Here is a 26,775-nt window from a genome sequence, read left to right on the forward strand (position 1 = left end):
GTAGAGCATCTGCTTTGCATTCCAAAGGTCCCAGGTTCAATCCCTTGTATCTCCAGTTAAAAGCATGGAACAGATGGTAATGTGAAAAGACCTTGACCTGAGACCCTGGAGAGCTGCTGCCAGTCAGAGCACATGACGGTGACCTTGATAGGCCAAGAATCTGGCTTAGTAGAAGGCACCTTCAAGTGTTTGCAGTGTGAGAAGGTTGTGTAGGCTGTTTTTAACCCTTAGACTCCGTGTGTTCCATTGTTGTGCATTAAGTTTCTCAAGCAAGGGTCTGTTCTTAGGCCTCTGAAAGTAAACTAATCTACATTACAGTGGCCCCCTAACTTAACAGCACAAGTGACCTGTGGTGTCAGGCCCAAGTCCAGCATTTGTTGCTGTGGACTATCAGCGCTTAGTGATCCACCCAAAGTTGACCTCTGCACCATGCTTGACCTTCTGCCTACCACTACTTGCTACCCGAACCAGATCCATAGATCCTGCTTCTCCTCCTTCTCAAGCATGCCACACACTTCTGCTGTTTCCACCCTGTTCGTGTTGTGCTGGGTCGCTCTTAACAGCTTTGCAGATACTTTTCAGCCCATCTTACTTAGGCTAGCTAAATTGATGCCAATCAAATACATCCTTTCATAATGTAGCTTTTGTTTGCTGCTGTCCCATAATAGCCCCTTGCTTTTTTTTTTTTTTTGGAAGGGACTTGATTTTCTGTAGGTTTGCCAATTAGGAGACCCCGCTATTCTTTGTGCTGCCTGCTTAGACATGACTGAGCTATAGGGAGAATTGCTAACCTGATATTGTTCCCCCCCTTTTGAAGCCGTGTGATTAAGACAGACATGGAGTTGGAAGTCCTTCGCTACACCAATAAAATTTCCAGTGAAGCTCATAAAGAGGTAATGGATCTTTTACAGAGAATAATTTTTTTGCTCTTTGTGTAACAGTAGTTTTTCAGAGATTGTTCCTGGCCATCTGAATTGCTTAGTAATAGAGTAATGGAAGAGCTGAGTAGAATTAGGAGGATAATGTCCCTCCTCAATAGAACTCAATAATACTCCTTGCATTGCCCTTGAACTTGCTGTTGATGCGTTGGGCACAAAGTTGTGAGAGCAGAACTTTCAGTGGTACAGTGTCTGCTTGGCATGCAGAAGGTCTCAGGTTCAATCCAGGGTATCTCCACTTAAAGAGACCAGGGGGCAGGTGGTATGAAAGACCTGTAGTTAAAATTCTGGAGGGTCACTGCCAGGGGTGGAATTCTAACAGGAGCTCCTTTGCATATTAGGCCACACACCCCTGATGCAGCCAGTCCTTTAAGAGCTTACAAGGCTCTTTTTTGCAAGCTCTTGGAGGATTGGCTGCATCGGGGGAGGAGGGGAGTTGGCATAATATTCAAAGGAGCTCCTGCTAGAATTCCACCCCTGGTCACTGCCAATCTCAGTAGAGATTACTGACCTTGAGGGACAGATCAGTGGCTTGATTCTATGTAAGCACCATGCAAGTGGATCCCTCTGTGTACAAGATTGTCTTCTCACTTGTACGTGTCTTCTTTGCCCTTTTGTGGATTCTACTGGGATATGGGTTTTCCTCCTCTTTCCTACAGCATTCTGGTGCTTCCATGCACCTCCAGGTGTTTCCTGTCTTTCCTTGATCTTAGCTCAAACTATGTTGCTGTGATGTTTTGGGGAAGATTGCAGGAAAGCCCAAATGGCACCCATATGGAGAAGAAAATTCAGAGCTTTCCAGTCCTGTCCACTTCAGTGCCATTTCTGTTGCCTCAGTCCCCTGGGGTGGCAGCCATTTCTCCACCACTGTTTTTTCCCCCATTTACATATTGCAATATCAGCTTATCTGAATCGACAACTTTCATTTAACTTTTAAAAAATCTCTAGTTCCATTTGTTGTTCAGATATGCTTTTCCACTTATATCTCTGCAGCGCCATGCTTTTTTTGTAGCAGGAACTCCTTTGCATTTTTGGCCACTCTCCCCTCCCCCCACCCCCGATGCAGCCAATCCTCTTGGAGCTTACAGTAGACCCTGTACTAAGAGCCCTGTAAGCTCTTGGAGGATAGGCTACATCAGGGGTGTGTGGCCTAATATGCAAAGGAGTTCCTGCTACAAAAAAAGCCCTACTGCCATGAAACAGGCTATGGACTTACTATTTTCACCTGAATGAAAGCTGGGAATTCAGAGAACCTGATAGACAAATTGGGTTAATGCTATGATGATATATCCATTGCTGATTTAAAAAGACAATGAAAAAGGCCCAGGGGAACCCAAGACTGGGGAGCAGAATGTTAACTGTGTGTAATGGGAAGGGGGAGGCCTTGCTAAATCTCCCATGCCTAGCTGCATAAAGTAAGATGAGACGTCACAGCCTGGCCCCTGGGGTCTGTCTCTCTAGGAGCAGAATTTGGGGGCCTTTTTGGACTGGAGGGTTAGGTGATGGAGGAAAGTGCCATCCAGTTGCAGCCAACTTACGGCAACTCCATAGGGCTGCAGTCTCAAACATATGGCCCGCAGGCCAGAACCATCCCATCCAGGGCTCTTACCCACACTGTGAGTAATTGGTCATTTAGTGCCAGATGTCAGAGGCTGTGCATTATCCCTGCACACTGTCCCAGTGCTAACGAGAAGGGCTATTTTTTGAGCAGGAACGCACAGGAACACAGTTCCGGCTGACTTGTGTCAGGGGGTGTGGCCTAATATGCAAATGATTTTGTGCTGGGCTTTTTCTGCCAAAAAAGCCCTGCTAATGAGTAATGGACGATGGAAGAAGGAGGGTAGGCATCAGAGAGATACTAATACTGTAGGAGTGTTAATTTTTAAAGCATGTTTGTATTTTGAGTAAAAAATGATTATTGTTAATTAGGTTAATTGTTAATAGGGTTTGTTAATTGGGTGTCCTTTATAAAGTTTTCTCTCCCATACCTAGCATTACATTTTATGGCACGTAGTCTGGTCTGACAAAATGACATTTATGTCAGATCCAGCCCTCGTAACAAATGAATTTGATATCTTTGCTAGGGTTTTCAAGGCAAGAGGTTTTCCAAGTTGGTTTTCTATTGCCTGCCTTCTTGGTGGTCCCCCATCCAAGTACAAACTGAGGTCAACCTTGCTTAGTTTCTGAGATTTAATGAGATTAGGTCAGCCTGAGCTATCCAGGACAGGTTAGTAGAAGTGTGAAAATTATGCTCTGCTTCAGGCAGTCCTTCAGTCAGCAGTCATTTTTGGTGAGACCCAAGCCTACATCTACATTCTTCACCAAATATCGTGAATGTGCACATGGTCCGGCCTTTTTATGTACATTCTGTATACCAAACTACAGGATTACCCCCAAATGACCACAATATATGACATCTTCCAGTTAGCCTCTCTGCTATGTACAGTATTTTTTGCACCATAAGACTCACTTTCCCCCCCAAAAAAAGTGGAGGGAAAAGTGTGTGCGTCTTAAGGAGCGAATACTGCAAAAAATTCACACAAATGCCTCTAAATTCACACAAACGGCTCTAAAAACTAGGTGCGTCTTATGTTCAGGTGCGTCTTATGGAGCGAAAAATACGGTAAGTAGATTTGTTAAGATATGTCTTGTGTTTTTGACCAACAGGTAATGAAAGCTGTAAACGCAGGCATGAAGGAATACGAACTGGAGAGGTGAGTTCCCTTTTGATCCTAGTGACAAAGTTATGGGGAAGTCTCTCTTTGTTAGCGAGAGACGCAACAGATGAAGCCCAAATGATGCTGATTTAATGGCAATTACATGAGCTCGTTTCGAGGTGGTGTTGGAAATATTATTTTATTACACAGACGGCATTTCATCAGTTTCCTTCATGTTATTAGATGGCGCTTGATTGCTTTTAGATATGGTTTAAAGCAGCATAATTCTCTTTGCTGACTTTGTATGTAATTTACAGAAACTATATCTAATAGCCATTATTATTGCTTGATAGCTTCCAATAAAGCCAGCTTTTATGGATGTGAATAACACAGTTATGCCTGGTACGAACACAAGTATTTATGGGGGGCCATAAAATGTCCTGGAGTGCTCGCTGAGATTTCTGCTGCAGCTGGAACAAATATTGCCAGCTTTTTGTTTATGCATTTCAATTCATGTTTGCTGTGTCAGATTCCTTAATGAGAGCATGACCATGCATTGTCCTGCCCTTGTCTGTGTTGCTTCGCCTATTAGCAGGCACTTGCAAGGGCATCTGAAATGGTGCAAGTTTGGCCTGTATTCACCAGGACATGTGTGGCACTCCCAGTGTTCTGCACGGGGAGGGATAGAAAGCAAAGATGCTGGCGAAAGATGCCAGAAGCTGAAAAAGTGAACCCACAATGAATTTGCACCAAGGTAAGGTTTGAACAATTGTGCACCCTTGTGACAGAAAGGCAGGAAGAGCCAGCACTCTGACTCAAGATGTTAAAGTATAGTGTGTAAAAGAAAATATTGAACATCCTCAGTCCGGAAACTGACCAAGCTATCTGTGAAACAGCCGATTCCAGCTAATGACCCTGTTGTTGTATTTCTGGGGTACTACCTTCATTTCCACCGACTATTTGAAGAAAGGAATTGTCTCCACTTCAAAATTGAAACTGTGGCAATGAAATTCAGAGACTATTGAACTGCTGCTTCATTGGTATCCGCTCGCAGCAGGACTTTGTCGAATCAAAGAATTGTATTCCACCGAGCTAGGATGCTGTGTAGCACATGCCTATTTGGAAATTAATATGACTTTTGTATGGAATTGAGATTATCTTTGTGTAAAATAGTTTCTATGTAATTGTTGGGAGGGATAGAAAGCAAAGATGCTCGCCAAAAATGCCGGAAGCTGAAAAAGTGAACCCACAATGAATTTGCACCAGGGTAAGGTTTGAACGACTGTGCACCCTTGTGACAGAAGGGATTAGGAAGACAAAGGCGCTTTTGTTAATTATTAAGTATGCAATGAATATTGAATATTGGTGAGCCACCTGTTCCGTAAACAAGGAGTGGCCCAGGGAGAACAGGTGAAAACAAGCATCAGCAGATCGATTTCCAGACTAGGGGTGTACAAAAAAAAATAACCAGTATTTTTTGGTTTGAGTCTATTGGACTAAAAAAAATCTGGGATTTTCAAAAAAATCCTGGATCCCAATACCAATACAGCATCTAGACCTGGGTTTCCTTTCCTTTCCTTTCCTTTCCTTTCCTTTCCTTTCCTTTCCTTTCCTTTCCTTTCCTTTCCTTTCCTTTCCTTTCCTTTCCTTTCCTTTCCTTTCCTTTCCTTTCCTTTCCTTTCCTTTCCTTTCCTTTTCCCCCTTTTCCCTTTTCCTTTTCCTTTTCCTTTTCTTTTTTTTTTTGAAATCCTGATTTTTTTCAGGTCCAATAAACCCAAGAAGAAAAATCCTGGTTACCAAAAAGCCAGCACAGAACTGAGCCAGCGAGGAACAATCTGCTCCACATGGGCACAGCCAGTCCTGGCTGGGCTTGTTCTCCTGCAGTCCAGTTTAACCAAACTGCAGGAGAAGCGAGCCCCAGGAGCCGCTGTGCTGCTGAGAGCAACGTGCTCCGTATGGCTCAGGAGATCCTGGCTGGGTTCGCTTCTCCTGCAATCCGGTTTAAACCGGCTGGACTGCCGGTTTAAACTGTCTAGGATTTTTTTTTTCCTGGAGGGAGTGCCAGGGAACACTAATTAATGAAGCATAAACAAGAGGGGGGGGGGGTCAGGGGACCAAGAGAGGGTGTGTCTGGCAGATTTGGGAGGTGGTACCAACCAACATAGCCCCTGCCCTGGCTGCAGGAGAAGCAAGCCCCAGGAGCTACTGTGCTTCATGAAGCACATTGATCCTGGCTGCATGAAGCACATTTAAACAGGGCTGCAGGAGAAGCCAGCACAAAGTCCAGCCTACGGAGAGCAATTTGTTTCCAGCGGGAGAATAGATCCTGGGTCTGGCTTCTTCTGCAGCCTGTTTTAAACCTTGCTGCCTGAGAAGCCAGCTCCAAGTTGAGCCGGCAGGAGCAATCTGCTTCCCACTAGCACAGCTGATCCTCGGGCTGTTTTCAGCAGTCCCTTTAAACTTTAAAGGGGTTGCAGTAGATGCCTGACAGGTAGTCCTGAGAAAACCTGGATGCATTTGGGAAGCAAAATCTACCTGAAAAATACTGGTAAGGTATTTACTGGATAGGTTTTCAACTTGGGTAGACTCAAATACGCACTCCTGTTCCAGATTTAAACCGTAGCTTGAGTTGATAAAATGAAAATTAAAATTTGGTGCCCACTGAAGCTGAATTCTGAGAGAAGTGCACATTCTGCAACTTGAGCTGATTTGCATAGCTGCTTCTATTTTTGCATTTGCCTATTCTGCACTTTTTGCTATTTTGCCTAGTTTCTTGGTGGGGTGGGATGAGGGAGAACTTCATTCCTAACAAACTGAAAGGCTTTGTCTCTTGGTTCACTTCTGAAACCCCACTAGGTGCATTGCTAACATGCCTTCAAACTGGTTCTCATAGAAACTCAGGTGCATTAAGCATATTCCCCATGTTTTATTCTCCTGTGAAGTAATTCTGAGGGATATGAAGACGTGCATACAAGAAGTTCGGTTTTCATTTCAGGGCTCATTTTTAAACAAAACACTGGATCCACTTTTAGGTTGTTTTTTTTTAATTACACAGAACAGTTGTTTATCATACTGTGATGAGAGAAATGGTATCTGGGCAATTGCCCTTCTTTCCAAATGGGCCAAGCTCTCTTTCAAGGGGGTAAAAAGGTAATAGCAACAATGCTCCGCCTGCATCTCACTTTAGGTCAGGGTATAGGTTACATATAGAGACCCACTAACTGAAGACCAACACAGTTTTGATACTAAAGTCACAGTAAAGGAAATAGTAGAGCCCTGTGTGGCTTTTGGTGCAAGAGAGGTCTGATTTGCCACAGAATGAAAGACTAAAAGACCTTGAAGAGCTCCTCAGCTTGTGCTGTAGGCTAGTCTTATTGCACCAGTTAATTTATTTACTTCATTTATACCCCAGTGGAAACCCAAAGGGGTCTCCTGTCACCCATTTTATCCTCAAAACATCCCTGCAAGGCAAGTTAGGCTGCACATGTAGGACTGGCTGTCCCAAGGCCACCCTGCAAGCTTCCATAGCCAAGCAAGGATTTGAACCTGGGTCTCCAAGATTCTACTCTGACATTCTAACAACCACCACATTGCATCCTGATATAAGTCTGTAGGGGGAAAGTGCCAGGCGTCACTCTCTGTTGCTCTTTCTCTCTCGGTCCTAAAGTTGTGTGGATTAATGGTAAATCCTTAATTTGATTATTTACAGATCAGTATGGTAACCGCATCACCTTTTCTTGGAAGTTCAATTTGCCATGCATTTGGTTGTTTTGTTTTTTTTGTCATTAGGTGGTGTCTATTCTAATCTCGTTTGTCTCATCATGTTAAAAAACCATGGCGTTTTTTTAATGAGGTAATTAACACTTGGCTCATAATTTTTTCGTCAAGTGGCATTTGGATAGAGATTGGGATCCTATTAAAATGAATTGCAGTGTCTCAGAGGGAAGTGCTTACTTGACATGCTCTCTGCTGTAGAGCAGGGCAGAAGCTAAGCTTTCCAGCCCTCATTTTCAGCTCAGAGTGGGGAGGGAGGGAATTGGGGCTCTGCGGAAATGCAGACGAATGAATGGGCTTCGTTCCCCCACCACCCTTGCAGTTTTTAGGTGGGTGGGATTAGCAAATATCCTGCATTATGAAGCATTTTTTTAAGTCTTTTTTTTTAAGCTGTACTTTGTTCTTTATAATCTTTCAATGCAATATACCATAATGCTATTTTTCTGCACTTTTTCTTAATGGGGGTTTTGGAAGGTGACCCAAGAATCTGCAAAGTGTTTGCTCTTTCCTTCCATCTGGGTGGGATTGGAAGAGTATCTTGTGAAATACTGTAGAGGTGATTATGGAATGAAACTTTCTGAAGCGCACTGGTTTGCAGCGTGGGTGTTTAGCTGTCAAGCTTGTCTTTGCCAGGTCAAAAATGCCTCATAATGAAGGGCGCATACACAGCATCCTCCACTGACAGCAGCCCAGCTCTCTCCTACCCACTTCTGCATCCACATTCCCTCTCTTCTCTTCCTCCTCTCCCTCTACCAGACTTCCTCCGAACAGGTGAGCGGAGGGTGCAGCTGGGCCTGGGATTACCTGCTGCCTTTCTTATGGCACCAGTCTTGGTTATGACTAGGAAAGGGAGGAGGCGGAGGGGACCTCTCTTCTTGGTCAGCTGATCCAGCCCCTGTCAAAGCAAGAAACTTTGAAAGATGTGAATTCAGCTGCTTGGCTAAGATTGGGAAGCCAAGTGTTGAAAGTGTCTGGCCTCTAGTCCCAGTGTCATTTTGGAGAGGATGAGAAGGTATTTCTAGTGCTAATTAATATAGGGGAAAATAAATGCATTGTTGGTAAGATGGCTAGAGGCAGTGAGATAGAAATGTTTTTTAAATGTATTATTTGTGGCAAATCCAGATGCAGCCTCTCTTATTCCCAGTGAAGTTAAGTTCTGGCTTGGAAAGGGGAGAATGGCATTACCTTTCCACTTCTCTTTAGACTGCCTCTTGGTGTAGTGGTTAAGTGCGCAGACTCTTATCTGGGAGAACCGGGTTTGATTCCCCACTCCTCCACTTGCAGTTGCTGGAATGCCCTTGGGTCAGCCATAGCTCTCTTAGGAGTTGTTCTTGAAAGGGCAGCTGCTGTAAGAGCTCTCTCAGCCCCACCTACCTCACAGGGTGACTGTTGGTGTGGGGGGGGGGAGGTAAAGGAGATTGTGACCACTCTGAGATTCAGAGTATAAAGGTAAAGGTAGTCCCCTGTGTAATCACCAGTCATTTTCGACTCTGGAGTGACATTGCTTTCACGTTTTCATGGCAGACTTTTTACGGGGTGGTTTGCCATTGCCTTCCCCAGTCATCTACATTCCCCCCCCCCCCCACCCCAGCAAGCTGGGTATTCATTTTACCGACCTCGGAAGGATGAAAGGCTGAGTCAACCTGGAGCCAGCTACCTGAACCAGCTTCCATAGGGATCGAACTCAGGTCGTGAGCAGAGGGCTCCGACTGCAGTAGGGCAGGATATACATCCAACACCATCATCTTCTCTTCCTGTTGTCTTCTGTGTTGCTGATGAGCTCCAAGTGAGACCCCCTTCCTTCCCTTGCTGAGGACATTTTGAGTGTATGGGTCTCCTTTTGCTTCTACAGTCAGAGGTCATTTTCATAATGCTCTGCCTATCTGTAAAACATGACAGTTTATCCCACACACTCTGTACTTTTTTTCCCCCTTACATCAAAGTAACTTGCTTTAATTTCATCTCTACCTCTCTTTTCTCCCCAATGGGGACCCAAAGCAGCTTACATCTCCTTTCATTCATTTTATACTCACAACAACCCTGTGAGGTAGGTTAGGCTGAGAGTGTGTGGCTTGTCTAATGTCACCCACCAAGCTTCCATAGTAGGGTGGGATTTCAACCTGGATTTCCCCAACCCTAGTCTGATACTGTAACCACGATACCACACTGGCACTGATAATTTGGTCATGGCAAATGTCAGCATTATGGCTTTTCTTGTAGCTATGGTCAGGATTAGAGGGGAAAGGACAAGCAGGTCAGAGGGGCTCTCTAGAGATCTGGTGCTGTAGAGAGTAAGGCTCTTAGGGGACAGGGGTGGAATTCTAGCAGGGGCTCATTTGCATATTAGGCCATACACCCCTGATGTAGCCAATCCCCCAAGAGCTTACAAGGCTCTTTTTTGTAAGCTCTTGGAGGATTGGCTACATCAAGGGGGTTTGGCCTGATATGCCAAGGAGCTCCTGCTAGAATTCCACCCCTGCTTAGGGGTGATCCCTGCTTTCAAGTGATGATGGATCCCTTCTGCTCCAGACGGCAACTGTGCACCTGTTGTACGCTTTTTGAAAACTAGGGTCAGCAATGCTGTGAAAATATTCCATACAGTTAAACTGCCCTAAATAATGCCAAATCAATAATACAACCGAGTGGAGAAATATCGTAAGGTTTAACTGCAAGTTCACTCCTCTATCCCTCCTTTATTGCCCAGTTTTTATGCAGCTTTAATAAAAGCCTTGTTTGACTTCCAGGAGTCAGCTGAATTGTCTGTAAAATTGCTGCTGGAACGTGAGGCTGTAGCTCCAGTCTGGTGATACCCCTGCATGTCATTGGGTTACCTGCACATTGCTGGGTTTGGGGCTCTTCCTTGTGAAGTGGTTGGCTCTGGCTAGCTTTGAGGAGGGCTGATCAACAGTTTTGGGGATGAGTGAGCGGGGTTGGTATCCTGGAACCTGTCAAAGCTGAGAGTACCAATCCCTTCTGCCTTTTGCCTCTACACCATATGCTCAATTGACCAGGAGTGGGCGTGATCAGTGATGCAAGGGAATGTGTCCTGTCTGGCTATGTATTTGCAACATAACACTCCAGAGGACAAAGCCCTAGTCTGGACTGCAAGGACCTTCTAGGGCTAAGCACAACATTCAAGGTTCTAATAGGGCCTTGGCCACAGGCAGGGGGTGACTCTCTAATAGTGAAGGGATTTTGTCAAACAATTGTAAGATCCCTTTTGAAGAGGGGAAGTTTCTCTACTGAAGGGGATCCTATGGCCCCGCCCTATTTTTACAGGGGTTGCTTATTGTCTTCATTGAGCTTCTGCCTTTGACCCAAAGTCATTCACGTCTCTTCCCTTTTAACTTCAAAACAATCCTGTGAGGTAAGTGAGGCTGAGAGTGTGTGGTTGGCCCAAGGTCACCCAGCAGGCTTCTATGGCACAACTTTATTTAAGGTAAGAGCTTTTGTGTGCATGCACACTTCCTCAGATGCATTGAGATGGAAGTTAACAGTTCAGATTCTTTCGTTTTAGTGCCTGCACACGAAATCTTATACCCTGAATAAAACTTCGTTGGGCTTAAAGCCGCCACTGGACTCAAACTTTGTTCTTCTGCTTCAGACCACCCCAGCTGCCAACCTGGATCTTGACACTGACAAAGTCAGGGAAGATGTGCAGGTTCAGCCAAGGAGACTTGTAGCACTCTTGAAGTCAGATGAGATGCGGCTGACTGTCTCCTCCTGGAAGTCAATAAAACAAAATGGAGTGGTGTGGGAGTGCTGTTGTCCCCTTGCATATCTGAATTAGCTGTGGGGCCAGTTTCTAGCATCTGTCTTTGAATGTTGTTTGCATCCACTGTAGGTGGGGAAAATGTGCATCTCTTGGCCAATGAGAAGAAGATTGGATCTGAGTGGACATTGTTTCACTGAGACCCTGTCTTACCCCATCCCCTGTATCACTACACTGTCCTTGTCTGATGACCTAGCCTCTATTCCAGTGGTCCCCAACCTTTTTGGCACCAGGGACCAGTTTAGTGGAAGACAATTTTTCCACAGACTGGGATGGGAGGGTGGGGGGGGGGGCGATGGCTTCAGGATGATACAATTGTGCACTTTATATATTACATTGTAATATATAATGAAATAATTATACAACTCGTGGCCCGGTTGCTAACAGGCTGTGGACCGGTACCGGTCCATGGCCTAGGGGTTCAGGACCCCTGCTCTATTCCACAGAAGCTTATGCTGGAATAAAATTGTGCTAGTTGTTCTAGACTCTGGTTTGCTTTAACTTTCTTTGCACTTCTGGCTCTTCAAATGATCTATTTCACGTTCTTGCTACTTCATGCATTTCCTGACCTCCAAGCCTTCCAGGGGGGTGAAAGTGGACCAGCTCCTGAAAGAGTTGAGGAAACCTCCCTGCCCCTGAACTTAATGTTGCTGTTCTCCCTCATGGTGTTCTAATGAAGCCTGACTTTTTAACCAGCTTTCCCTTTCTCAGTTATTCTCCCCCTTCCCCATCCCAGATCCGCATCTCCTCATTCCCCCCCCCACCACACACACACCTGTTCTCCCGCCTTAATCTGGTGCCAAGGCTAGCCTCTGTCCCAGCCTGCTAAGAATCAATAGCATAAGTGGGATAAAAGAAATCAGATGCCACGAGGTCTCAGATGTGACTTGTTTGAAGTGACAGTGGTGTCAATATGCAGCTGCTTCCCCATTCGAACTGTTTTCCCTTGGCTTTTGATATGCATTGCATAGCTCTGTGTGTATGTGTGTGTGTATGCACGCACATGTGAGTGCCCTTCCCAGTGCGAGAGTCCAAATCCACATCTTTTATTCTGTATTCTGTTCACTGTCACCCCCAATTTCTTAAGCAGGGCTTAGGTTATCAGATGCGTCGCTGTCATATCTGTCGGTGTTAAATTTCCAGATTCGCGGAGCTCTCTTACGGATTACGGTTCTCGCTTTTCATTTATCCTCCCTCCCCCCACCCCCCACCCCAAGGGCACAAAAATGAAAAGGAAGATTGTTCACGTCCTTTCTCAAGCGAAGAGGATAGGCGCTACAGTCCACCCCCTCCCCTTTCCCTCTTTGCCTAGAGTGGTTTGTTTTTCTCCCCTTTTGATTTGTGCCTTATTGTCTTGTAGCTGAACTCAAAAGTATATTCACTGCAGTTTTTCAGATATATTTGTTTAGCGTTCAGAATTAAGAGGCCATGATTTCCGCTGAAGGAGAGCCTGCTGATTATTGGAAAAGTGAGAAATCCCAGTCAGAGTCAGAAACAACCTTTTTAAAACATTCCATCAGTATGAAATAAATGCCTTGTTTCTGACATTCCAAACAACAGGTGCATTCTTTTAACAAGCTTTCCTGATGTACCAACAGATGTTGTGTTGTCTTCTGACCTTCACAGAAGCGATGTGCACTGAACATGGAGAATTCATTCTGCATAAACAAGCTGTGTGTGGGAGAGACTCAAAAGGTTTCAGCATGACTGTGGTCTTTCAGAATTGTCACCTAGCAAGTCCATTTTCTTTACTCCCACCATTAAAATGCACATGGAATTCCTTTTAGGCAGCTGAAACCAAACTGACTTGCTGTAAATCAAACCTGTTCTAGGGTTGGATTGTACCAGAATTTATGCTTAATCTCACCCATTTCCTCTCTGTACTACAGCCCCCATCCCACATGGGACCCTCAGCATAGCTTTTTGTGGTGAACTAAGGGGTACACATCTTTCCATTTTTCACAGTCAAAAAACTGGGTGGATCCAGCCTATTAATTTGATTCCTGTAGAAGCAGGACTGCAGATTATAATGTATACACTGCCACTTCAAGAAAAAGCCTCTTCTTGGGTGCTTCTACTCCACCCCCCCTCCATAACTCAAGTCAATGGAATCATATCCTGGGATGTCTCTCCTCCACAACACCATGAGGTGAAGTAGCTCATGTTAAACTATTTAGCCATGAGATTTGATGATGATGATGATGATGATGATGATGATGATGATATTGGATTTATATCCCACCCTCCGCTCTTAGAGTGGCTATCAATCTCCTTTATCTTCTTCCCCCACATCAGACACTCTGTGAGGTAGGTGGGGCTGAGCGAGCTCTCACAGAAGCTGCCCTTTCAAGGACAGCTCTGTGAGAGCTATGGCTGATCCATGGGCATTCCAGCAGGTGCAAGTGGAGGAGTGGGGAATCAAACCCAGTTCTCCCAGATAAGAGTCTGCACACTTAACTACTTCACCAAACTGGCTCTTTTTGTTTATTATCTTAGAGTCTCCAAGATGGTGAGTGATCAAAAATTAAATGAAACATTACAAAAATTAAAACCATCTTTAAAAATACGTATACATAAAACAGTTAAAACACCAATTAAAACACTTAAACAGCAAGCAGAGTCAGTGAGGGAATACCAAACAGTGCAATAAAGTTCACCGTGGAGAAAGAAAGCAATGGTCAACTTGCCTTTCTTGACGTTCTCATTACCAGGAAAGCTGACAGAAAACTCGGCCACACTGTATTCAGGAAACCCACACACACCGATCGCTATCTAAATAAGAATTCCAATCATCATCCTCACCAAAAACTTACAGTTGTAAAAACCCTCATTCACCGTGCATCACGCATCTGTGAACCAAACCAACTCCAACAGGAACTACACCACCTCAAACAGTCACTGCAGGCCAATGGATACTCCCAACAAGAAATTAGAAGAGCCCTCCATCCCAGGAGACCATCCACACCAAATCCTGAGCCACACACAAATGTGGGTATAGCCTTCCTGCCCTACATAAAATCTGTCACCGACCGCATTGGCAAAATTCTCAAACGCCATAATGTTGACACAGTCTTCAAGGCCACACAACAGATCTGCCACATGCTGCGCTCGGCCAAAGATATGAGAGATCCACTTTCAACCCCTGGAGTCTATAAAATACCCTGCTCCTGTGGTGCAGTCTACATTGGCACTACCCAACGCAGTATCAACACCCGTCTCACCGAACACAAGAGACACTGTCGCTTGTTTCAGCCAGAAAAATCAGCTGTAGCTGAACATGCACTTCAAGAAGGAGACCACGTCATCCACTTTGAAAGAACTGAAGTCCTTTCTATGGTCTCACATTATCATACCCGCCTGAACAGAGAAGCTATTGAGATTTACAAACACCAGCACAATTTTAACAGAAAGGAAGAAGGCATTTTCATCCACCAATCTTGGTACCCAGCTCTGCAAAACACCCTACAGACTATAAATTGCAGAAAGTCTCCGAACAACCAGCAAATTCCACAGAACAATCGGCACAGTCAACAACCATCTTCCTTATCTTCAAACCCCTTCCAACCCTCCCAGCAATTAACACGGAACAATGGTCGCATTCAACAGCCAGTTTCCTTATCACTACCCTTCCAGGAAGCCCCACCAAACAATGGGCACATCCACAAACTAATTGCCCTTTCATCACACCCCCTCCAGCCTAGAAATAGCAGCTCTCCAGCAGCCCTGGCCCCACTCAATGCACAGCAGCCAAGAAGGTCTGAGCGCCTGCTCCAGCTGCAACGCCACTGAGGATGTTCTCCGCAGCTGAGAATGAAACGTCTGGAAGGAAAACTTTCTCCAGTAGAACACGGCACTTGATCCCGAAAGATTCTACAAACCCTAATGATGTTACCAGCCGTGAAAACCTGAAATCTTTGATAGTGCAATAAAGTCTTTATTCACAAAAGACGTTGATGGAGGGTCAGGAGGAGGAGAGAGGGCTGTTGACAGTGGCAGGACCACATTCCTAGGTCATTAATTTTGACTCTTATGGTTGAGTAATTGGAAACATGCCAATTTATAGAGGCACACTACTTTGAGGATCAGGTGGTATCAAGAAAAGTTTCTGACTTTAAAAAACAATCTGATCCAGATTCGGCTCTCTGATCCGGCACATGTAATGCTCTCCACAGACACTTCCGTACAGATGAACAAACTCAACAGCCAGGTTTCAGGTGCTGCTGTTGCCGGCATTCTCCCCCAAGGATTGTATTGCTGGTTTTGTCTCCTATCACACAAACCGCAGGCATTCCTGAACACAGTAGAGCATAGGAGAGCATACCACAGCTCTTTTCTAACCTAAATAGCCCAAAACATTTGATCCTCACAGGGCAGCTACTGTAGCCCGCCGATCATTTTGGTTCATCACTTCACGCTCTACAGCATCGTTTGCCACAAGTGGTAACCAGGACAGTACACAGTATTCCAGGTCTCATTATAGATTTATATACTGGCAGTATGGCAGCAGCAGTTTTATACTCTGGGTTTTTTTTTCTAATTATGGCCAGCATGGAATTTGTCCTTTTCACACCATACACTGCTGGGCAGATCTAGTGTCTACTGTATGAGCCTTCTGAAGTCCCAAACACCTGGGGTGGCCTCCCCAATGGACTGTGATTTTTGGTGACTAATGCACCCATATTGACTTGATCGGTCCTTTTAAGGACTGAATTGGATCCTGTATTTGTTCTTCTGTCCTAGGATGGTGCCAGTTCTGCTATTGTCATGGTTTTTTGAAAACAAATATTGATACGGCTAATGTTGACCACAACAAACTCTACTTATGGTGCTCTACTTGTGCTCTACTTATCTGAGCTCACTGAAACAGGGAAGCACAGAAGTAATAGTCTGCCTAAGTTCACTAACAAGTAGCCTCCCCCCCCCAAAAAAAGAGAAAAAGCAGTAAAGCTTATAACAGAAAAATAAAAAATGCAGTGTGTAGGCAGGATTTTCATAGCATATATGCATAGTTCACACATATGAGAGCAGTCTTCCATTGCTGAGGACTCTGCTAAAGATGGGTCTTCTTTTCAGTTGTGTACTTGATGGGTTGTGAACTCCTAATTTCGTATGTTGGAACAGTCTCATTGATTTAAGGGGAATATAAAAAGAAAATGCATCAAGACATTTGCTAGGCCTTTGTGTCGTGGGGGCCTGCATGTTCAGTTGCTGCTAGCTGAAAATTCAGATGTTCTTTATAAACCATTTCACTTCTAAAGTGCTGTTTCCCTTCTCATGTTCTATTACTCCGCATATCTCACTGAGGAAAGGAAGTGCAATTTTATTTTCAGTGGTGTTACTGATGGGAATCATCTGATAGCACATTTTACATCCTAGATTGGTAGAGGGAAAGAGTGCAAGAGTGCAAGTTGACTTTTTCCCCCAGCCATTTTTTCTTTTTCTTTTCTTTCTTTCGGATTAACTCTTTTAAAATTGGTCGATAGTGAAAAGCAAAAGGAACTGGGGCAGGGGGAGCTTTTTGCACAGTCTGAATTCTGCCATTTTGACTTACTGAAAAGCATGACAATTTTCTGCAGGTCAGTTGAGTTAGAACAGTAGCCATCAAGCAGAACAAGGAACTCTTCAGATCTACACAGACAGGAAGCCCGGGGAATCCATCAAACAGGGAGAAGAAAGAAGAATGTTTACTTGTTGCCTACCAAATTAACTTTCTGAGTCTTGCAAACAAGCCAACAATTCCTGTCCATTCTCACAAACTAAATACGAGTTATTGATGCCTAAGGCAGAGTTTGTACATCAGTTCCCTTCCAGTTTTGTTTTGCTTTTTAATCCTGGCTTGGTCACCTGGAGGCATTTTTACTTGCCACAGGTGAACAGGCAACTGGCTATTCACAAGTCTCACTTGTTCTATAGACATTCTCATTGTGTGTATCCAAACGATAAAGGAGAAAGACCCTTTGTGCCGATTCTTATTCACAAGCAGACCCCTGCCATGTTATGGTAGATGCTACAATGGTCATCTGGGGTTGGCGTTTTGGGGTAGATGGAGGAACATCTGGGCAATAGGAATCCCTCTTGGATGGAATTACAGGGAGACTGTAGATAGAACTTTCCAATGGAAGGAGGACTTTGCTCAGGCAGTTGAGGCTTTTTGGTTATATCAAAAGAGCTTTACATGGGTAATTTAAGGTTCTTTCTATGGCAGCTTTTTTTAAAAAAAGTCCTGGCCTTAGAGTTATTAACCACCTTGGATTCTTTTTCTTTTATTTCTATTCATTAAAACATTTGTACCCCATGTCTGCTCACGGCTTAAGGCATCTTGCAATGCATAGTTAAAATACCGAACAAAAATACATCCATCCCACCTGATAAAGCAGGATAAAATTTTTACTTTTAAAAAATCTGAAGCTTGCTAGAAGGGAACCATTATGTGCCGGTGCTGAAGTCTAAACCTCAGGGCTTTTGTCATTTAGGCTGCCCCTCCCACTGTGGCCCCCGGGAGGGGGTGTGTGGAAGAGAATTCACCACAGGCTTTTGTTGTATCTTAAGAAACTAATAAAAAAAAAAAGATCCAGTCCAAAGCCTGTGAATTTAAAGCTGTCCTAAATCTAAGCCAATACTACAATAATCTGATATTTGAAAAAGTTCTAAAAGGAGCATCAACCTTATCTGCTTTTTATGTCCTTAAAAATTGTTTTTCCTTTCCATTGAAGAAGAAGAGTTGGCTTTTATATCTCACTTTTCTCTACCTTAAGGAGTCTCAAAACAGCTTCCAATTGCCTTCCCTTCCTCCCCCCACCACAGACACTTTGTGAGGCAGGCAAGACTGAGAGAGTTCTGAAGGAACGGGGACTGGGCCAGGGTCTCCCAGCAGGCTTCATGTAGAGAAGTGGGGCATCAAACCCAGCTCTCAGAGCTTGGTACAGGAAAAAAATATGGGTAAAACAGTATCTTGGGATAAATGGAGCCTAGAAACTGTCTTAGGAAGAAATGAAGTCTAGGGGGAAGGATTACCCTTGGGGGGGGGGGACCTTTTAAAATGGAGGATCTACCTGAAGAGCTGCTAGCTCACTCACCCTCCTGGCTGAGGTAAGAGCTACTAAGAAACACATCTTCATAAAAAGCTCTGCCAAAGATCAGGTAGCAAGAGGTTCACAAGGCTTGAGCATTAACTGTGCTGGCACAACAGATAGAGACCATTGGGGTCCCAAAGGATCCCGGAGCTGGCAGAGATTACTTAACCTTTAAGAAACCTCTTAGACAAATGATGGGAGAAAACAGATTCTCCCTCAGTTCCTCTGTGATAGCGAGAGATAGCAGTTAGGTGAAGCTTCAAAAGCATATCCGATGGCAGGCCTGCTCATGAGCAGTCTCCATTTGTGCCTGCACAGAAGATACTCGATGAACAGTAGTTGCAAGTAAGTGCAAGTTTGTTTCTCCCAGGATTGCAGGTAAAGGACCATCCCAGCCCTGTCTGTGGTACAATTCAGGATGCTATTGTATCTATAAACTGACCCCTGAATATTGTTTGCCCCCCTCTCTCTCTCTCTCTCGGCTTGGCTTCGCGAACGAAGATTTAAGGAGGGTGCAATAGTCCACGTCTGCTGCAGGCTCGCTGGTGGCTGACAAGACCAATGTGGGACAGGCAGGTCCGGCCACAGTGGCTGCAGGGAAAAGTCTGATTTAGGGTTGGTGCTGTAGCAGTGCTATTCTTCCTCAATCTCCTTTTGTCCTCAAGACCAGCTATGCGTGCGTTCTCAAAAGAAGAGACAGCCTGGTGGATGGTGTGCCTCCATGCTTTGCGATCTGAGGCTAGGTCAGACCACTGGTGATGGTTGATGCGACAGGTGCCAAGGGATTTCTTCAAGGAGTCCTTGTACCTCTTCTTTGGTGCCCCTCTATTTCGATGGCCGGTGGAGAGTTCGCCATACAGGGCAATCTTGGGAAGGCGGTGGTTTTCCATCCTAGAAATATGCCCTGCCCAGCGCAGCTGCGTCTTCAACAGCAGTGCCTCGATGCTGGTAACCTCCGCCCGCTTGAGAACTTCAGTGTTGGTCACAAAGTCACTCCAGTGGATGTTGAGGATGGTGTGAAGGCAGCACTGATGAAAGCGCTCAAGGAGTCGCAGGTGATGACGGTATAAAACCCACGATTCGGAGCCGTAGATCTCCTTGTTGATCTTAGCATCTGAGGAGATGATGCACCCCAGGTAGCTGAACTGCTGGACTGTCTTCAGAACTGATTCACCCACAGTGATGCAGGGAGGGTGATAATCTTCCTGGGGTGCAGGCTGGTGGAGAACTTCTGTCTTCTTCAGACTAACTTCTAGGCCGAATAGCTTGGCAGCCTCTGCAAAGCAGGACGTCATATGCTGCAGAGCTGATACCGAGTGGGAGACGAGTGCAGCATCATCAGCAAACAGTAGCTCTCGGATGAGTTTTTCCATTGTCTTGGAGTGGGCCTTTAGTCGCCTCAGGTTGAACAGGCTGCCATCGGTGCGATAGCGGATGTAGACACCATCGTCATCATCTAGATCTACTGCGGCTCTTTGAAGCATCATGCTAAAGAAGATCGTAAAGAGAGTTGGCGCGAGAACGCAGCCTTGCTTTACACCTGTGCATTTTGGGAAGGTCTCCCAATTTGGAATAAAAAGACTGACACCCAAGGAAGTTGGATGAAACTAAGTGCCACTATATTTAATTTAGATACCAAACAGCAAGGGTTAACCAGAACTGCGGCCCGGTCAGGGCCAGGGGTCTCAACAGTCACCTCCCCTGCCATTCAACTGTTGAGCGACCCAGCCCCTAGTCGGAGCTGTACACCGCAGCTCCAACCAGGCTGGCTCAGCAAGCAGGCAAAACCCAGAAGGTTCGTACACCAGACGTACATCTCAATGGAAGGAACCCTTCAAGTAAGCCCAAAGGACGGTCTGTATTCTCCCACCACGGGTCGTCCATCCCAAAGGTTGATCCTACCAGACCCCTAACCCACAAGAGGGGATGCTTTCTGGTCCTCCCTTAGCCGCATAACATCATCAACCACAGAAAACCTGCCATAACTAAAGTGGCCAACCTATTTAACAGCACCTCCCTATAGCCAAATCCACAATCCACTGACATGCCTTATATAGAGTAGGTGAAAAAACACCCCAGCATTCCTGTCAATCAGCTGGGGAGCAAAAAATTTCTACCCTGTCCCCCAAACCATGACATATAGGTTTAATTTATTCTTTGCAACAAGGAGCAAAGATTGAAGCAGGGTTGTGTTGTGTCCTCATTTGCTTTGTATCTTTCCTCCTGTCCATTCAGATTGATGACAATGAAGCCATTGCCCAGTTGGGCCTTTGTGGACCATGCAATGTACATGCTCAGCAGTGGTCAATTCAGCATTTTTTACACGACTCTCCTCTTCCTGTAACCACAAATGCTGCATAATTGAGCTCTGTAGGCTCAAATGTCGCCGGCATTAGAGCAGAATGTCTAGAATATTAATTTTGTCCATTAATAATAAACTGTCAGATGTTGTGACCTTAAGTTCAGCAGTATTCTGGAAAAAGACAGTGGAAACTGGAGGAGGGTTCTCTCCCTATCTCTGACTTCCCTTAATTTGTTTTATTAATCAATTCCATCCTCGAGCCCAAAGGCTCTCAATTTGGCTTACTATGTAATAAAACAACGGAGGTGAAATTAAAACATCAAATTTAAATTACGCAAAATACAAAACATACAATTAAAAAAATACCAAAACTCTAATCCCCTCTTTTAGGCAATAGGGAACGTACTTCTTTATCCCCGTAGATCCCTCAGCATTTCCCATATGATTTTACATAGCAAGACAATATCTATACTCTGTTACCATATCTGATAAGACAGTGTCTATACTCAGATCAAATATTCCCTCCCTCCTTTTTCAACAGTGTCTGCAAAGCTTTCACATTTCATTCTGGTAATTCTTAAGTTTTCAGTAAGTGTTTGGATTCCCACCTATACACATACCTGTTGTTTTTTCTAAATATTACTGCTCCTGTTAAGAAATATCACCAGACAGCTTTTAGTGTGGGAGATAACAAGATAATTCACAGTTTGTAGGAAGATAACGAAGGGAGAAGTCAAACCCTTACTCGAAGTTTAGAGACTATCACGAAACTCAAATTAAACCTCCTGAACAGTGTTAACTATATGGCAGACAGAGTCTCAGATATTTCATCGGGGAGCAAAGTGGGTGTTTTACAGAGCAATTCTGAGTTACACCTACGTTGGAGTGGACAGCCACCACAGAACTCGGGCACCTCTAGTTGGCTTCCTAAGGGCCAAGTTATACTTGGGGGGTGGGGGCGGAGCTGGCTGCTTGCAAGGCGGTGTCCATGGTGATCCTATTCCTGCTGAAGTGTGGCCTCTTGGCATACTGTCGAGGTGGCATGTAGAAGCTGTGGTAAGGAGTGGCCATGGCTTGTGCTGCCCCACGGCTGAGTTCATTGCCGATCTTGAGTGCCAGAGATGTTGTCACATTACCCAGCCTTAAGCAAGGGAAGAAGGGATGCAAGTTTGGGGGTACTTGCCCATGCTTACCTGCCCGTAAGCGAGTGCCCTCATGCATTGAGCCTCCAAAGGATGTTAGGATTCTGAAATGGAAGAAGTTAGCCACAGAGTATAGACCTCACTCTCCTCCTTGCATGTCAAAGTGCTCACCTTGTAGTGCTGAGTGCCCTCTCTATGCATCACCCACCACCCAACTGCCTTGTTCCTCTAAGGATATACATCTGGCCGAAGGCTACCCCCCAGCTCCCATGGTACAAGTTGGGAACAGACCCTCAGACTCCCTGGTCTGGAGGGAGTTCTCAGACAAGAATCCTGTGCTGTGCGCCCTGCCTTAAGAGTTGTGCGAGGCCCAAGCAAAAGTACTGGGGGGGCACAATTGGGTGCTTGGCCACCTCAGGGAGGGAGGGGATTGGTTGAGTCTTCAGTCAGCTCCCTGGCAACTTCTGAGGTGAATGGGTGGGGATTCAGAGGCAGGGAAAGATCTTCTTTCTATGATCCATGGGCGCCAATGGACGATGCCACGTTTTTTGTTGTTGTAACTTTATGCCTCTTGCAAGGGGGTGTTCCCAGGCTGAAAGGGCTCAGGAAGTTGACAAACTCCCTAACACCACCCCCATGTACACCAGCATGGGGGTCTACGCCTCTGTCATGCCTCTGTCCACCCCTTCACTACGCCTCTGTCCACCCCTTCACTGGCACCTGTGAGCGATGGGCCGCTCCATTGGCCCTGCACCCTTGTAAGTACCATTTATGTCAATATAACTGGACTTGTCCTGATGTAACTGGAACTCAATGCCACCATGGGGGTAAATCAGCTCCCAAAGCACTTCCCCCCTCCCCTGCCCCTTAGGATTGTGCTGTTCAATGAGGTTCACAAAGTCACTGCCTTGGCTTACTCTTGAAGCTGGCTTTGAGTAAGTGATGGGTTCTGCTCTCAGTAAATAAATAAGAGGAGATTGCAGAGTAGGATAGTAGGACTGCAAGCTGGACTGTGACCTAGAACTATTGTTAATAAGATTTTATTGTCTGAATAGTGTTAATCTGCCCTGTGAGTGCTGAAAATCCCATATTTACTAATAAGCATAAAAATGAAATTTCTGGTAATTAATTATTTCTAGGGGGCAAACTCTCTTCCCCTTTCTTGCCTCCATTACTCGGCGTGTGTGTATGTGTGTGTGTGGGGGGGAGAAAATTAATCTGCCATATTAAAATGGTTTAGATTTAAAAAGCCATTTATTTTCACCCTATTTATCCCCTTTTCCCCAAATACACAAACTTTCCTCTAGCTCTTGGGGGGCCCATCTGTTCTGTGCAACTGGAATGGCACTTTCCTTCAGCTCTGTGCAGAGGAGCAAAACTTTGATTAAACTAGATGCTGAAGTTCACGTTTTACTGGTTGGGGGGAAAAAATCTCCTCCAAGGCTCCGTTGCAGTCAAGTGCAAAAAGAGAGTGAGTGAGTGAGAGAGAGAGAACCCTTGTGACCTGTGGATTGGTCCCTGTGGGAGCAATTATTATTTTCTGTGAGGTTTTTAACTTTTTTTTTAAACACTGAATATTATAAATGTCAGGAACAAGTTTTAACCCCAGCAACTCTAAAAGAATGTTTCCATACCTGCTGGCAAGAATGTCTTGATAATACTAATAATAATAATAATAATAATTTTTTAAAAAAACCTAACTCCTGCAACCACTTTGTGATTAAAACTCAAACTAGCAGCAAGATTTATTTAAAGCACACAAAAAATGCAACCTGGTCAGGTTTTTTTGTTTTTATTTGGGGTTTGGTTTTACTTGAGGAATGCCTGATTGGCATAGTGACATTTTGGGGGTGCTCAAGACCCCTCCCTTAAAATGAGAACCAGTTGTATCCATGAGGTTACCACGACAGGCTCAGAATAAGAGTTTGGTTTTATACCTCACTTTTCTCTACCTTAAGGAGTTTCAAAGCAGCTTACAATCGCCTTCCCCTCTCCTCAACAGGCACCTTGTGAGGTAGGCAGGGCTGAGAGAGTCCTGAAAGAATTGTGACTGGCCCAAGATCACCTAGCAGGCTTCATGTGGAGAACGAGTAGGGAATCAAACCCAACTCTCTAGATTAGTCTTAATCACTACACCAGACTGGCTCTCCAAAGACATCTAATCTCTGTCTGATGATGTATCTACCAAACCTACCACTAGAAGGAGAACCATTCTATCATGGAATGCTGCTTTTGACATAAATAAAATGTGATGGGGCCAAACTAGGCATGTTTTAGATAATTTAATCACAAAAAGATACAAGTGCATATACATGATGCGGGGTCGGGGGGGGGGGGGAGGAGGAGAGGTTTTTATCAAGCTGTACTAACATCCCTGTTAAGAATCCATGGGGTTGGATCCTAGTGTGGGGTCCTAGAAGAGGAATCTCTTGCTTCTAAGTTTACCTTAGCAATTGCAAAATATGTTTCTGTCCTTGCATCCAAAAAAAGTAAGAATAAATATTTTCCACTGTTCAAGATTTATGAACCAATGAGCTTCTAAGAGGAATAAAAGGAAGGGATTCCCTTGGGACCACAAGAAGAGCAGGTGCTGGGGATTGTAGGATCGGGGTAGACAAAAAGCCAGGAGAGGAAACCTACAGTAAAGTGAGTTTGAGGAGGAATGTTGATTGGATTCAACCTCTGGTTCTCTTCCTTATTGCTAAGATATCATCTCTGGATAGGTTTATTTACTCCAGTGATCCCTCTGTTGCATTTCTAACCTCCGTGACAACCAAGTATTCTTGTCCTTGACTCTGGGCAGAACACCATCAGCTGCGACAAGAGACTCTGAGTGCTGAGTAAACAGATTATTACATATAACTCACATGTCACTCACCTCTTGCTTCTTGGGGTGAGAGACTATCAAAACCAAAGGTCAGCTGTCATCCCTAATTTTAATGTGGTTCTGAGAGATCCTTATAATTTCTCTCTATAAAGGGGCAAACCCCCTCCTGCATGAATGGATCGGGAACAGAAGTAAAGAGACAAGAATGGATGTGGAGTTACAGAAGTCAATATCTAGTGTAGTTAACAGTGTACCTATTCTGTTGGCTTGTCAGTTATTACCTGACCATTTTCCAGAAACAGCCTTCTTGGTAGTGGCAACCCAACTCTGGAATGACCTCCCTGTGGCTGAGCCATTGTGGAGTAGTGGCCAGACTATGCTCTGAGAGACTTAGGTTTGAAACCTCACTTTGCCTTGGAAGTTCACTGGATGACTTAGGACCAGTTGCATACTCTCAGTCTAGTTTACCTTACCGGATTGTTGTGAGGAGCAAATGGATGTGAGGAGAATGAAGAAGAGTTTTATACCCTGTTCACTCACCAAAGGAGTCTCAGAGTGGCTTACAATCACCTTCTTCTCTTCTCACCACAAACACCCTGCTAGGTAGGTGAGTCTGAGAGAGTTCTGAGAGAATTGTGACTGACCCGGCAGGCCTCCTGTGGAGGAGGGGGGCAATCAAACCCAGTTCTCCAGATTAGAGGCCACCACTCTTAACCACCACACCAAATTGGTGTAGTGTAGATAAATACTTTGTAGATAAGTACTTTGGGTCCCTATTGAGAAGTGTTTGGCTCTATATGAGTTTTTAGCTTCTCATACAAACACTTTTGTTTACATTTTATAGTTTTATTCAATGTGGTGTTTTGCTCCAATTTGTTATTTTAAAAAATCCTCTTGACAGTATCCCTGCACCATCATTTATGCTGTTTCATTTGCCCTGTTGATGCTCTAAGTTAGCATCTCTTTGTATGTACTTTTATTTGGATTGTGATGGATTATTTTTAATAGAGTTCAGTGGTTTGTATTATTTTACCTTGTGTTGGTGTCTGTTTTGGGTAGGGCTTGCTGTGAGGGAGACGGTCGGCATGGCAACACCGCTGGCGGAGGCACAGGAGGTGGAGGCAGCCGGAGGGGAGGGCCAGCCCCCCCCCCCACTGGCCAGCCCTGGTGCATGCGCCACGGCTCATAACTGTCAGGGTTGGGGAGAGGCGGCCCCAGAGAGGCTGATAGCCATCCCCAACCTGCCCCCAAACAGAGAACAGAGCCAATGATGGACATACCATCACAGGCAAAGGAGAGATGTCCCACCAACACAGGGAGGGAACAGGAGTGAGGCTGGGCATGCGCGCATGAGAAGCCTGGCTTGGTGGTGAGGTGGGGGTGGGGGCGAGACAGGGCCGCATGGCACCACGGAGAAGCTGTCAATCCCCACACCCTCCCACTGTCAGAGACTCTGCCAATGGCAGGCAGACAAGCAGGAAGTACCAAGTGCAGGAGTTCACTGTCATAGACAGCAACTGGAATGTGTGTCTGGGAGTGAGCAGCCCAGCAGCAAACACCCCCCCACCCAGAGACCCCCTGTGTTGCCCTGACGCCCCCTGCCATGTGCATGGAACACCTCCCCTGGGGGCCGTAGAACTCAGTGCAGGTGCATCAGCCACAGAACTCTGAGTCCGCTTCATCAGCCCCCCCCCTTAATTCCCTGCGCACAACAGCCCTGTGGGGTCAGGTAGGCTGTCAGCCTGGGCAGGCTGAGGGGTGGCACTCCCCTCCTCAGCTACGGGGGGCAGCGTGGTGGCTCATAGACCGTCCCGCCCCCCCCCCAAAAAAAACCATGTCTGGTTCAAGTGCCAGAGACGCTCATACACCCAGCGGTCGAGAGCAAGGGGAGGGGGAGGCTGTGGGGGGGGGACATTGGAACTTACCCAGCCATGGGCGACAGTCCTTGCATGCAGAGCCTCCAGGAGCCCGAAACCTGTGGAGACCTGGAAACAAGAGCAGTTAGCCCCAGGGGAGAGACCTCTCTCTCTCCCTCGCAAGTCAAAGATACTGTCAAAGCAACCGCGAGGTGCAAAACCCGTCACCAAAACCCGTGCCTGCCTGTCCCTCACTCTAAGTCTGTATGGTCGGAAGCTTGCCAGCAGAGCTTCCAGCCACGCGCTTCTCTGCCTAACAACTGAGTTGTGCGAGGCCAGAGCGGAAGTATTTCTAGGAGGGGGGAGACCGCAATCGGGTGCTGGGGAGGGGGCTCGTCAGCCCAAGGTGCGAGGGGATTGGCGAGGCGATGACA

The 26,775-nt window shown here is 45.5% G+C and overlaps 1 protein-coding gene across 2 annotated transcripts in view; it reads left to right on the forward strand.

Moving 5' to 3' along the window:
- The window catches only part of PEPD (peptidase D), a 288,484-nt gene that overhangs the window by 152,609 nt on the left and 109,100 nt on the right, over positions 1-26,775 (forward strand). For both annotated transcript variants that reach the window (XM_060254148.1, XM_060254147.1), the window contains 2 exons: positions 818-893; positions 3,606-3,652. In XM_060254148.1, coding sequence (XP_060110131.1) covers positions 818-893; positions 3,606-3,652 — 123 coding nt within the window. The remainder of the gene's footprint in view (positions 1-817; positions 894-3,605; positions 3,653-26,775) is intronic.

The sequence above is a fragment of the Heteronotia binoei genome, chromosome 14 (genome assembly GCF_032191835.1).
Source record: "Heteronotia binoei isolate CCM8104 ecotype False Entrance Well chromosome 14, APGP_CSIRO_Hbin_v1, whole genome shotgun sequence".
NCBI classification, from domain to species: Eukaryota; Metazoa; Chordata; class Lepidosauria; order Squamata; family Gekkonidae; genus Heteronotia; species Heteronotia binoei.